This window comes from Tachypleus tridentatus, chromosome 1, assembly GCF_004210375.1.
Source record: "Tachypleus tridentatus isolate NWPU-2018 chromosome 1, ASM421037v1, whole genome shotgun sequence".
Lineage (NCBI taxonomy): Eukaryota > Metazoa > Arthropoda > Merostomata > Xiphosura > Limulidae > Tachypleus > Tachypleus tridentatus.
In genome coordinates this window covers 90724243-90738976 of record NC_134825.1, presented here as the reverse complement: position 1 = coordinate 90738976, position 14734 = coordinate 90724243, and the positions used below count along the sequence as shown (strand labels likewise).

At 34.2% G+C, this 14734-nt stretch overlaps 1 protein-coding gene across 6 annotated transcripts in view; it reads left to right on the top strand.

Moving 5' to 3' along the window:
• The first annotated feature begins 11077 nt into the window (after window positions 1-11077).
• Window positions 11078-14734, top strand: part of LOC143255378 (UTP--glucose-1-phosphate uridylyltransferase-like) — a 43872-nt gene continuing 40215 nt past the window's right edge. For 2 of the 6 annotated variants that reach the window (XM_076510979.1, XM_076510969.1), the window contains exons 1-2: window positions 11397-11564; window positions 13521-13649. In XM_076510979.1, coding sequence (XP_076367094.1) covers window positions 11538-11564; window positions 13521-13649 — 156 coding nt within the window. In that variant the 5' untranslated portion in view covers window positions 11397-11537. Of the gene's footprint in view, window positions 11138-11396; window positions 11565-11703; window positions 11843-12166; window positions 12186-13520; window positions 13650-14734 lie in introns of those variants that run through there. The other 4 variants (XM_076510951.1, XM_076510959.1, XM_076510944.1 and 1 more) reach the window with 4 other exon arrangements.

Sequence of the window (14734 nt, the reverse complement as noted above, 5' to 3'; positions counted from 1 at the left end):
TCCATAGTTCGTTGTGGTTGCGTGCAGCTCTATAGCTTTTGTGTTCACTGCTGAATTGTACGCCATTTCTCTTGCTCTGGATCACATATAATCTAAGCAGTACTCAAACTGCACTATTTATACTGACTCGCTTAGTTCTCTACTGGCCCTGGAACCGTTTCATGTTAGTTCACATCATCTTCTCGCTGACATTCAAAACCGACTGGTCCATTTCTCTTTAACATCTACTTCTATCCACTATTTCTGGGACCGAGCCACGTTGGTATTCGCTGGAACGAGCTTGCCGACACTGCAGCTCAATCTATCTGCTGTGGCACTATCACAGCTGTGCCTGTTCCATACATGGACTATGGCCCTATATTCAAGGCTTGTCGCCGAGCCAGCTGGCAGTCGATTTGGAGTGAGCAACATGAAAACAAGCATTTCCAAATAAAACTATCTATTAGACGTTGCCTGTCTTGCTCCCATAAGGATCAGAAAGAGGAAGGTGTTCAAACTAGACTACGCATTGTTCACAGTTTTTTAACTCATCGTTTTCTTCTATCTGGGACTGATGCACCAATGTGTTATCTGTGTAACACTCAGGTCACAATAAGCCACATTTTACTGTCTTGCCGTCGTTATGACTCTCAATGACAGCACCATTTTAAACATGTTCTGTCCCAAGGTTTGTCCATAGCATTAGACAATGTTATTGGTGATGGTGACACTGTGCACCTTTTAATGTTTTTAGTTTTTTAAAGGCCATTAATGTTTTTAATGTTATTTAGGGTTTTTTTCATTTATACAGTTAACATTTTAATGTGATTCCATTTTAAGAATCACAGTCCATCTAGTTCGATTTGAAATTAGAAAATGGCCATAACGTCTAATAGCTTGAAACCAGGATTGGAAAGGCCAACTTCAGGTGACTAACGCTGCTGTTTAAACTACCCGTTAGTCATCCTGGCGAGTTACTATTAAATTTTGCTACGAGTCTTTTAAAACTTTTATTACTTTACTTTTTGAAAATGGCCATAACATCAAATAACTCGGAACCAGAAATGGAAAGGCCAACTTCAGGTGACTGACGGTGGTTTTTGTACTTATCTTGTTAGTCTTCCTGGCGAGTTATGATAATTACAATTATGCTACAGAAAGTCCCTTACAACTTGTATTATTGTAATTTTTCTCTTAACGTTGTAGACTAGATGTAAACATTGGTTTTATGCTATTTATGTTGTGTGTTTTTTTCACCTTAATTTCCTTTTATGAATTCTACTAAATTTATTTTAACTTCTTACCTGATGTATGGTGCGAATAGCCTAGGTGCTTTTTGCAATAAAACACCAATCAGCCAACCATAACTAATTGTTTGCACTTTGATTTATGTTATTACACAAATTACAGTTTGACAATGACAATAATTTTTCTTTTGTAAAATCTTATATACTGACTTCATTTTTCTCAAATTCCTGTTTTGACTCTCAAATATATATATAATTCTTTTTTTTTTTTTACCACAAAATATTTGATTGTATGATAATGCTATTAAAAACATGTTATAAGGTTGTTCTACAAGATAACAGACTTAAGAACGATATATACAATTTGGTACTACCACTTGCTTCGGAAGGGAAAACTAAACGCAAAAAGGTTTATAAAAAGAAAAATCAGCTAGTAATTAATAAATGAAAATTTATTGTTAGCTTGGATGAAGCATAGATTCATTACATTATTGTAGTCATGTTCAAGCAACAGTGTATAGTTTTTTTCATGAAAATATTATTTCCAAAATGTTTTTGTCAGCCCAAAACATTTTTATAGCATTGTGGTTGTCTTGGAAATACAATGCATTGAAAAATTACTGACATAAAAAAAGTGTTCAGCTATGTAATGAACCATGAATACATTTAGGAGTATTCATATGTTTGAAGCCAAACATCTTGGATGATACATACTTATATATTTTGCATATATATTAGAACTAAATATAATGCACAAAGTGAATCATTCAGTACTGACAATAAAGAAAAAACAAACTAAACTTCATGTTTTGAATGACTAACAGAACATATAGAGATTAGTTGTGGGCATAATGATGCTACCTGAGAGAACTATAATAAAGGAATGATAAAAAGTCTGTAATGTAATAATGTTATAAGGTGAAAATGTTCATTATCTTCTGAGATAGAAATACTAAATATGTGTAATTGAATAACTCTTAACATGAAACAAGCCTATTATAAACTGTTTGTAATAGTTACCTGGGGTTACTACAAAATTAAAAAAAAATAGAAATGTTTATTAACTTTGACATAAATGATTAGTCTTGTATATCTATAATATACTTTGAAACATTAATTCAAACCAGTAAATCTTAATCTTAATTTACACTTGGCATATCTGCCAACTGAGAAATCTATAATGTCTTGACAAACTGGTTGACAGATGCCATAATTCTTGCTAGCCCTAACATTGTCATCTTTCTGGTAGGAAACAAACAAAAACATGAAAGGTGATAAAGAGGTTACTTTTCTTATAGCCAATCGATTTGCTCAGGAAAATGGTACAGTATATCAGTTATTAGATTTAATATTTTTAAGTTATTTCATTTCACAACAAACTTTGGCACATGATGCAAAACTGAAATTCTGTCTGATAGTTAAACGTTTCCTGTATGATAAATGCTCACTGTAGTATAAAAAGAATACATGCTAATCCTTACTTTTACTCATCACTGCAAAAACTGTTCCCTCCTAATCAACATAAAAATAGACTATTTCTTGTGGGCTTTCATAAGCCTTTATCCACACATGCTAAAGAGCATAAAAATATACATTGAAAGTTTGTAGACAGTGTATTGCAAGGGTTCCCAAATGTTTTAGACCTGCAGAGCTTCACATCAGAAGGAAAAAACATTCTTGAGACTTAATAAAAAAATACACTCAAAATAGAAACAATCAGTCACCAGCACCAGATAAAGTTCAAGCTTTTAGAATATAAATTTATTAAAAATATCAATATTTAAAGAAAAAAAATTACTTCTACTTATTTCTTCAAAACTTTCTCCTTGCAAAATTTATATCAGTAAAAGTACAGTGTACTTATTTATTTGTTAGTGGCTCAGCTGGGCTTGCATTTGTTCACAAAGTAGTTCAATATTTAGAGTTATGGTTGTTACCTGTAAGCACAAATCATCTTCAATATTTAGCCTGTATCTAAATTTGGTATTTGTAGCTGTATACAGTGAAAATGTTTGCTCACAAAGATATGTTGCTGGAAAACGTATCAAAATTTTCAAAGCTCTGTTACTTATTTCAGGATATTCCATGGCTATTTGAATCCAAAATTGTGTAATTTCTTCCTTGTGAAATTTGTTTTTAGGGTGTAATCACTTGAATTTTTTTATAAGCTAAACTGTTCTTTCTCTTTCAAAGCCAAATCATTGGTATTTGTAGAGTCAACCAAGGGTTTTTGAATCCACAGTAATTTTTCTAAATGAGGAGGGAAGTACTCCCCAACAGTTGTACACAAATCAGATATGTGCTGCAAGGCTGAATCTTTTGCATCTTCACTGAAGGAAATTTCATTCATAAGCAAAAAAACCACTGAGATTTCTCAAAGCAATCTTCCATAAGTGTACATTAATTCCAAAGTTTTAGCTTATGTTGAAGTACTTCCATTTTACTCTAAGCTTTGAAGTACATTACTCTGGTACCCTGCATTGTAGTATTCACTTCATCTAGATAGGCATATACGTCCAAAAGGTAAGCCACCTTCTGCATCCAGCATTTGTTCCTTAATTTGTATGCAAGTTCAAAATGGCATTCTGATAAAAAGAAACCTATCTCCTCACGTAATTCGTAAATCTGAGCAAGCACTTTTCCCCAAGAAAGTCATTGGTTTGGTTTGTTTTGAATTTTGTGCAAAGCTACATGAGGGCTATCTACACTGAAAGTCATCAGATTTCAGTATTAAGTGGCAAATTTTTATGCAAACTTCCCATATTCTCACAGAGTAAACTGAAGATTCTTGCAGTGAGTGGTCTTGATTTTATACAATTAACTATTTTTATGATGTCACTCAATACCTCTTTTAAAGTCTTCTGGCATTCATTTCATTGTAAGCTCATGATGATTAAAACAGCAACAGATACTCTCAATGTCCAAGTTTTTCTTTTTCTGCATACCACTACACCTGAAAATTTTCCAATCCTAGCTTGAGCAAAGCTGCCATTTGCTCTCATGTTCTTCCATACATAAATCAATCAGTTTAAATATTTTTCGCCTGTTGTTTGAGTTGGCAAAGGTTTGCAAATAAGCATGTCTTCTTCAAAACTAGCTTCTTGAATACAGCGAACAAACACGAGCAACATCTCATAACCTGCAACATCTGTTGATTCATACATCTGATGCAAGAAAGTGAGATTCACTTTTACTCGCCTTATTAATTCTGCTAAGCAATTTGCTGACATATCCTTGATTCTTTGAGAAGCAGAGTTGTTGTCAGAAAGGAGCACAGAATTAATGTTTTTAAGAAATTTCTCATCAATCTTCTGCAGTTGTATGAGCTTCACCTGCTCTTGCAATACGATAACTAACATGATATGAAGCAATAAGAGAACCTTTGTTGTCCTACTGGACAAACAAACGAAATGTAGCTTTCCTTGCAGTTAATTGCAAACACTTTCTTTTGAAATACTCGGAAGTTTGATTTTTTAATTGGGAGTGTTTGGTTTCTAGATGCCGTTTTAACTTCGCTGGATGCAAACTACTGTTACTCAATACTGTTCCACATTCAATACACATCCCATTAGGTCCATCTTCATTGTCTGCCCATGTAAAACCATACTCAATAAAACTTTCATCATTGTTTTTCTTTGTTTTTGAATTGTGCACAAAGCTACTCGAGAGCTATCTGTGCTAGCCATCCCTAATTTAGTAGTGTAAGACTAGAGGGAAGGCAGCTAGTCATCACCATCCACCACCAACTCTTGGGCTACTCTTTTACCAACGAATAGTGGGATTGACCGTCACATTATAACGTCCCCACGGTTGAAAGGCGAGCATGTTTGGCGCGACGGGGATGCAAGCCCGCGACCCTCAGATTACGAGTCGCACGTCTTAACACGCTTTGCCATGCCGGGCACAACTTTCATTATACTTTCTTTTCTTTCTTGTTTCGGTACTTCTTGCATCGTTCTGTATTGAAATGCTTGCACACGACGATAACGCCGATTAATTTGTATTAGGCCTAGGAAGATTTTTACACGTATCAGATTTATTACAGATAGTCAGCTACCTATCCATTAAAAGGGTGACAACAAATTATTAATTTATCTAAAACGTATTCTTATATCTTTGGCTCTTCAAAAGTATCTTCACGAACACAAAATAGCTTCTTAATAAAAACTCGTTCAAACACTTGAGTTTTACATGTATTTCAACAAATAAATTTCCCCTTACTTTTGTGACTGAAAAGCACTGTAAGCAGCCTGGAACATAAAAATGTTCAAACTCCACATTAAAAGCTGCCATCTGCAGACTTTTATAAGCCCAGTGGCGAATTTAGGCCCTATGACTCGTAAACTTCAAAACGTGTGATTGTGCGCTATTTCTGTTCATTGCGCGCTGATTCCCGTTTATCTTGTAGAAGCCAATATTAAATGGGCACGAAGATAAAAAATGATAAAAACTAATACGCTGCCAATGCTGTTATGACCCGGAAATCTTGCCCGGACTGGAAACCTGTCATGTCTGATATATCGTAAAACTATGAAAGAGGTAATTTCCACTTGTGGTCAGTCGGGATATTTAGCGTATAATAGTTCTAGCTTTTTAAATCATTAATCATTCTTTTGAGTTATATATTCAATTTATTACATGTCGTACACTTCGCGAGATAACAGTGAAGAATACATAATCATACCTACATGTATATTACTGAATAATAAGTCATAGTACGCACTGTTATTCGAAAGGTATGCTAACCAGCATTAGGTACATTATATGTATACAATGTCAAAGATGTATTAAATTTTACCATGTTAATTTCAGGATAGGCATACACTGGAACAACACTGTCTAATTGTTGTCACATGCAATAGTGTGAGGTAGTCTCGTAGAAATTCATATGCTTGTGGGCTATAAAAACTGCAAATTGTTTAAGATGATCTGAGTAACGCATTCCCTTCGGATCAGTTTCATATGTCTTCAATTCATTCTCAATAAGATCCAAAGTTTTATCACTGAATTTAGTGACATCAAATCATCTTGCGCTTTGGTGTGAAGATTCTTTTCTTTCAGAATTTGCAGTAGTTTTGCGATAAATTCAGTTTTCATTTTCATTTTTTGCTTGCATACATTCAAATCGTTTTAGACTATTTTCAGCTTGTCCTTAGCTCTTCAAGTTGATCTTCCACTGGAACAATTGAAAAATATAAATGCTCGATACCTGATGTCTTTCTCATTCTTCTTGGCAGGTACTGGGCATATTTCCTTAATTTCAGGAGCTCGTTTTCTTGGAGGTTGTCTACTTTGTGGTTGTACAATTTGCTTATGTCAGGAATGACCTGGAAAGATGGCAGGTACTGCAAGAGATTTCAGTTCATACTTCAAGATGTCATCTTCTTTTATGTCTCTTGGGTGCACTCCTGGGAATAAAGAAAACTATTTTTTAAAGTTTTGTGATTACAGCAAGTTTTCACAAAGAAGGCCACTGGTAGTTTGTTGTTATCTCATTTTTTAAATACACCTGAAATCAAAGATAATGTCCTCTAAGCAATAACAAACATAGGTAGCCATTATTATGTATTTTACATTGTTATAAAGTCATTGATTGTATTTTTCAAAAATATAAACATGAGTTTTCTTTTCAAAAATATTATTAAATATTGACAGTGTTGTCCCAGTGGTTTTATACCTCTCATATAATATTTTGCCAGAAAGTGTTCACTACACACCCTGTGATGCCTGAAATTCTTCACGACCTTCATTCTTCAACCATTATTGACGAACTGCTTCATCAGAAGAAAACCTAAAAATGAAATTGTACTGTAACTGATTTTGAGGATACACTTTCCGACATCTCTCCGCTACATCTATTTAAAGTATTTTCAAATTTTAAAATCAAACCAGAAAAAAATAGTATTGGGACCAAAAACGTGTTTAGTCTGCACCTAATTTTCACCAGCTGTCATTGCTATTCATGATTTGGCTGCCTGATCGCTTATTCATACCTAAAAACTGGTATAATTAATACCTTGGTCTAAGTCAGTACCATATCAAACTTAATTATGATGTCCAATATCTTAATCAGGCCTACGGTGTATAGCCTAGTAGATCTAGTAGAAATTAATACATTACAACACAGTTTGGCCCTTCCGGACTTGAGTGACGCAAAGCAGACGACAGTTTGCAATTGCTTGAGCTTTGAAGCCTTCATTTCAGAAGCGTAGCCAGAAATAGCCATTGGGTTTTGTTGTTGTTTTTAGTTTGAGTGCTTGATGCAAGCGCCGCAGGCGCGAAGCCATGCTAGGGGGGGCCGGGGGCATGTCTCCCTGGGAAATTTTTTAATAAAAACATAAAAGAAAAGCCTGAATTATGCATTCTGAAACCACCTTTTTGGCAAATTTCAGAATGGCACACTGAGGTATTTGTCTTATTTTTTAAATCATAAATAAATATATAGGTTTATATATATAACATATAATTTAAAGTTATCAGGCCCAGCAAAGTAGGCCTACAGTCCTGTCATCAACATATAAAATATAGAGTCACTCAGGAGAGTGCAAAATATATGTATAGTGTCTATAATTTGTTCTCAAATATCATGGACAGTGTATGTTCAGATTCCCTGGATTTCAAGAATTAACTTTACAAATAAACAGTGGGTGGCACCGTGGCAGGCTGGCAGCACTATGGCACTAACCTAGTACCATTGGCGTCATCTATAGTGAATCATCCATTATAGATGGCGCCAATAGTACTGTGAATGTAACGTTGACGAAAAGAATGTGACGTTCACAAACAGAAGTTGCGATAAACAATCATTCACTATGTCAAGCCTGAAAAAAGCAAAAGACACTGCATGGGTTCTTTAAACCCATTCATGAGGCTGAACCTGATCAATCTGCTGCAGCTAGTCAGGTTAAATCAGAATTGTCAACTGAATTGTCAGAGTCATCACCGTTGCAATGAGAGAAGATTTTTTGCAACTTATACCTGTTTATGATGTGACAGGCAGAAACTTGGCTGATGTTATCATAACCAATCTGACAAAATATGGTATTGACATGGCTTACCTGCGAGGACAAGGGTACGACGGTGCTACCTCTATGAGTGGGAAATTCAATGGTGTACAGAGACATATAACTGATAAATTCCCACTTGCAACCCATGCACACTGCAGTGCCCATCCCCTAAACTTGGCAATTTCTAATGCTTGTAAAGAAGTTCCTGTGCGAAATTGCATGGGAGTAATTTCTAGCATTGAAAACTTTCTCAATACACCCAAACAAAGGCAAGTTTTGGCTCTTTCGGTGGAGAATAAAGCACTTGAATCGAAAAAAAGTTTGAAAGGTCTTTGCCCCACCCGGTGGGTTGAGAGGCATGACTCAATCATAGTCTTTCTGGAATTAATCCATGCAGTTGCAGATGCCCTTGAGACCATATCAGGTTGGCAAGACAGAGATTCTGCCACGCAAGCCAATCAATTGTTGTATTTTATAACACAGTCAGAATTAATCATCACTCTACTTACCATTGCTAAATTGTTTTCCTTTAGTTTATCTCTGTGCAACTTACTGCAGCAACAGAACATTGATTTAGGTGCTGCAATGCATCACGCAGAAATTAGTGGAAGATTTAATCCGTTCATTCAGAAATAATACTGTGAATGAATTTAACAACATTTTCTGTGAGGCTCAAACTCTGTGTAGTGTGTTTCAAATTGACATCGTAATGCCAAGGCAGGCTAAAAGACAGATGTACCATGCTAACCCACAAACCACTAGCCTTGAGGAGTACTTTCGTATTGTTCTATTTGTACCATTTGTTGGTCACTTTCTTTCACAAATATGTGACCGTCTGTCCAGTCAAAAAACTCTCCTTACAAATTTCATGTGTCTACTACCATCAGGATTTACCACAGAATGGTCAGAACCTACAGTACAACAATGTGACCAAATTAAAGAGTTGGTCAATAAATACAAGGCTGATATTGACAGTACTTCACTAGCTGCAGTAGGTGAACTTAGGGTTTGGTACAAATCACTTGCAAACAACAGACTAAAAAATGTCTTAGATGCATATGCAAAGTGAAATGCAGAAATGTTCCTAGTCATTTCTAGACTATTGAAATTATTTGCCACGCTGCTTGTGTCAACGAGCTCAGTGGAGCGTTTGTTTTCAACTCTCAGAAGACTTAAACGTATTTGAATAATACCACCACTGAAGATCGATTTAATGGCCTGGCCTCATTATACATTCACCGTGATATTAAAGTTGAACCAAACTGTGTTGTAGATGTTCTGGTAAGAATGAACAGGCGTTTAAGCCTTTCATAGATATTTGATTGCATTTTTCTAGTTCTGACAAAACTTGCTCTTTTAAAAGAGTGTTCAATCAGAAATTTGCATTTGACCATTTGTTGTGTGTGAAATTATCTGCCATGCAATCACGGATCTTCATGAAACTTCACAGGTGGCAACTGAACTTGTCTGAAAAGTTTGGGTCTATGGGGGGTTTTTAGCCCCCAACCCCTTGCCTACGCCCCTGCTTCATTTTGAAAGAAAATTTCATAAATGTGAATACTTACTTATGGAAAGAGATTTGTGCAATTAAAACAAGCACAGCTTTCGGGTATTTTTTGAGAAGTTGGCAGTTATCCGTCAGTAACAATCAGACGTCTATTACCGTTTTGACAATGGCAGCGACGTGACCAGAGTTATTTCTCTATTTATAACTCTATGTCTTTATATTCAGTTGATGACATCTACGTAGAGTAACTAGCTGAGCTATAATATAAACCATATTTCTCATTTAGATATTTCCGAAGAAAAACCAAAATGATATAAGATTTGTAATGAGTTGCACGAATAATGTAATAAAACAAACATTGAGACAGGAGATATAATATGATTAAACCTTTAAAATATTTCATCTAATATAATAGTTAATGGGTATTTTGTATGAGACAGTTAGGGATGATACATCCACTTATCTTACAATTTTAATATTTGTTGTGATGGTGTGATATCACTTGAAATCCTGTCTTGACACGTGATAAGGCTGTTCTAGATTCTGGTATTTAATGCTGTGCTATTACAATATCTTACTTGCCGTTCCAAATAAATTTACGTATTTGTAATAATATCACGGTTTCGTTTTTCACACCATATATTAAGAATTAATTTGTTGTTGTAATCAATTATGTTTATAATAAAGCAATATTTTAGGCTTATTTTAACACTAAATTCTTCATCTACTTTTTTAGGATTTTACCGGGAAAATTGTATAATAGCATTTTAATTACACCATGTCCCCCACATCTATCCCCGACTCAACTCAGTAGCACAGCGGCATGTATGCGCTTTATAACGCTAGTAACCGGACATGACACAACATGAATGACTATTGTTTAGTTGGCCCGGCATGGCCAGTTGGGTTAAGGCGTTCGACTCATAATTTGAGGGTCGCGGGTTCGAATCCCCGTCGCACCCAACATACTCGCTCTTTCAGCCGTCTGGGTGTTACAAAGTAACGGTCAATCCCACTATTCGTTGGTAAAAGAGTAGCCCATGAGTTGGCGGTGGATGGTGATGACTAGTTGCCTTCCCTCTGGTCTTACACTGCTAAATTAGGGACGGCTAGCGCAGATAGCCCTCCTGTAGCTTTGTACGAAATTCAAACACAAACAAACATATTGTTGTGTAGACTTGTGCTTAACTACAAATAAATATCGCCAACAGCACGTTTCGTTCAATAATAGAGCTCATCAGGCCGATTGTTATACAATAAATACATCAGTTTCCGGAATACTATTCACATAAGCCATTTGTTAGAATAATAATTGGATTTGTGTGAAGACTTCTTACTCGAAAAACAAAACAATGAGATCCAAAACGACTAGTTATAATCACATATTGTATCAAAAGGTAAGTAAACATGTGAAAGCATTGTAATTTGTGCTTTTCATTTTTCTATATAACTGTTACTAAGAGATTAGTCATTTATATACACTATGTTAATAAATGTTGCAGTGGTGTTCCCTTTTGATAAGTGAATAAATTTTAATATGTATTTCACATTACTTCTCTCATGTTTGGAAAGTGTCATAAGAAAATGAAAACTTGTATATATATATATTTTAATTATTATTATTCCTAATATTTTGTTTATCTTTATTCGTGACCTTGCTGTATGTAGCACTTATTGGCGGTGACATTTTTAATCAAGTGCAAGGCTTTCTGAGTACTTAATCTAGCTCAGTAACTTGTACGAAGGTAGTGTTTGAATTTGTGGGTTAATTGTGTTGGTGTGGAAAAAAATTAGGCAATGGGTACTTATCAAGAAAGAAGAGTCGTATGTATATTTTGCCTGTAGTTCATATATTGGCTGACTAAATCTGTGATAATTCTTCAAAACTGATAGGATAGCGTGGGTCTTTGAAATTTCATTGAAGAGATAAAACTTCTTATCATTACGTTTTACTGGTTATGTAGTTCAGTACTACTATTACCTTAACTCTTTGTCACGTGTTTTGAATTGCTAGTGATAAGTTGGTAATGATTTAGAAACGAAATCCAAAAATGAGCTCGAGTTTTGGGTATGGTTTCAAAACCATTCCAAACGTAAATTTTGTATGTGATCCTGCGTGCTCAATTTCTTAATCGGTAGTTGATAATGATAGCGTAGTTCTTAGTAAATCCGATAGTCATTACAAATACGAGGTATTACTAGGTTAGAATAGAGGCAGCGAAATTGAGATCAGTGTCATTGCAGTAGGAACTCGCCTCAACATGTTTAACTACTTTTACCAATACAAGTCTTTAAATTTGAACATGCATAATTATTAAGATTTAAATCCACTTTGTGTGTGTGTGTGTGAAAATGTAGTTAGTAGAATTTTAGGGAGAAAGTAATATAATACTGAGTTTATTAAATTTAGCTTTGATCTTATAACTATTAGTGCACAGATAACTGGTGAGTGAAAGTTGTTAAAAAGAATGTATATAAGAGGTGAAAGCTGTGAAAAATGTGTGTTGTTAATATTTAGCATAATGTATACATGTCTAGAAAAAGTTGGCCAGCACAGTAACGAAAGCAAAGATTAAACGAGTAACACCAAGAGACAACTTACAATGACAGAAATTATGTGAAGTATTTTGTTTTTGGAAACATTTTCAAAAGTAGAATCTGCATAGAGGTTAGGTTATGCAGTCTAATGATATCACTTGAACAAAATGTGAACATGGACAATCAATTTTTATCAGACTACCAATATTTTGTTCTGAGATTTTATCACAGAAAAAAATTAATGAGTTAAAAGGTAATTTCCTCATTATCACAGTTTCAAGTCCCACAAGTGGCATTTATTTCGTATGAAAATCATGGTTTATTTTATGAATTTTTGTCATGGACTTAGTTGATCAAATACCTTTATTTTGTGGTGATTTTGTTTTGTTAAATTGAAAAGAACAGTTGTATTAATTCAGATTTTAAGATTATTAGTTACATTTGAATGAGCGAGTTGGCTGTTTGTTTTAAGTTTTGAAGGCTGGCACTTGGTTAACTTCTATGTGATACTGTAGAGTATTCTGTGTATTTTAAGATGTGTGGATTGTGAGAATGACAGCTAATCTCTTAGCATTTATAGATGGTAAGGTACTATTAACTAGTTGCCTTGTATCTGGTTAGTAAATGAAAATTAGGAATAATGGCAGATAACTATAGTAGCACTACCATAAACAGTTAAATGTGACATAAAGATGCAATATAAAGAAGCTTCATTAAAACTTTTATTTGTTTGTTATAATTTTTATGTTAATACTCCATATATGTGCATATTGCATAGGAAGTAGATAATTTAATTTTAATTATTTTATTAGATATAGAAATTATTTGAAAATATGCATACAGTTAAATCTTGCAGTAAAATATACATTAACCTACAAAATGTCCTACTATTCAAGCATTTTGAGTTTGTAAGTAAAATATTGATATATATTAATCAATAATTTTATATATGTATAAAAATATATAGCTTTGCTTTTATTGATAGTATAAATTAGACCAGTGGTTCCCAACCAAGGGTGCTTGCACCCCTTGTGGGTGTGAGATAGCGTTCCAAGGGGTGTGAGATAACATTTGTTTTGGCCACCTTCACCTTTATTCTTAAATAAATAATTATTGTGAGGGGTGGGAGACCATATTAAAATTTTTTAGGGGTTCAGGGCATAAAAAGGTTGGGAACCACTGAATTAGACAATAATCATTGTGTTTAGTTTCAATGTTGATTTTATTGTATATGAAAACCAGATGTTAGGGCACAGAAGAACACCTAGTGACTCGACGGAATTCAAAGCTCTAACAAAGAGGGATGCTCAAGTTCAGCTGGCTCAAGAACTGGACAAGCTATTGTTTACTATGCCAAGCATTCAGAGAGAGGTACCATTTAAAAGTATAAGATCTATACTGAGTTTTTTTTTTTGTTTGGTTTTTTTGCAATAGTCCTTATCTGCCTTGTTTGACTTTACTCTGCTTTGTTAAAAAAAAGTTTTCTTTGGGTTGGTGAGTGACTAAAGTTTTGAGAAACTACTAAACTATCTATCTGAAGTAAGACGTCATTGATTTGTGAGATATTACTGGAAAGAATGATACAAAAGGTTGATAAAACTTCAGGTAAAAATAATTGTATGTTATGATGTCTGAGCTTGAATATGAAATATTTTTCTTAATCATTTTTTCTGTAGTGGCTGTTTATAAGAAATTATAGGTAGTGGCTCTGTTTTGTTTTACCTTTTACTGCTTCATTCAGTCACATTTACAGAAAAATGAAAGTATAATACCACATAAACATAACTCAAACAAAATAGTGACAGATGTGTACAGAGACATGGCTAGTTTTGTTTTCGTTTTTTTTTGGCTTCTGTTTTCACACTCTGTACTTGGATTGTTGTCTCCTTTGTTTTAGTTTTATTTGCTTTAGCATTGCATTATTCATGTGTTTTTTGTAATATTATTATAAGTGTTTCTCACTGAAGCTTTTCTTTGCCAAAATTTTTTTTGGCTTCAAACAATTTGTTGTAAAAATCTAATTTTGTGTGCAAGTACATGTTTCTAAATTTCATACCAAGAAAAAATTTAGAAAGTAATGCCACTGTAACAATGCCACCGTTCACAATTGCATATAACTTAAGAGTATTTGGGCATGCATGTATTTCCTTGTGATTATCTAATAATATAAACAGATCTGAAGCTGATATTTATTTAGGGGATAAATAGTCAACAAAATTTTGTGAAATATGTCATTTTTAGACCCAGAAATGGTGATCACAATTATATTTTCCTTTCTTCTTCCTTGATCCTATCCTGACGTTATAACGCCCGACCTGACCTGGCCCTCTGGTGATATTTTTTTAAACAAACAAGGATTGTGAGACAAATGCAGAGACAACAACAACAAAATTTTAGGTGAATTCAATTATTTTGTGACTATAAATTCAAATAAGTATGTGTTTTATTACATTTAT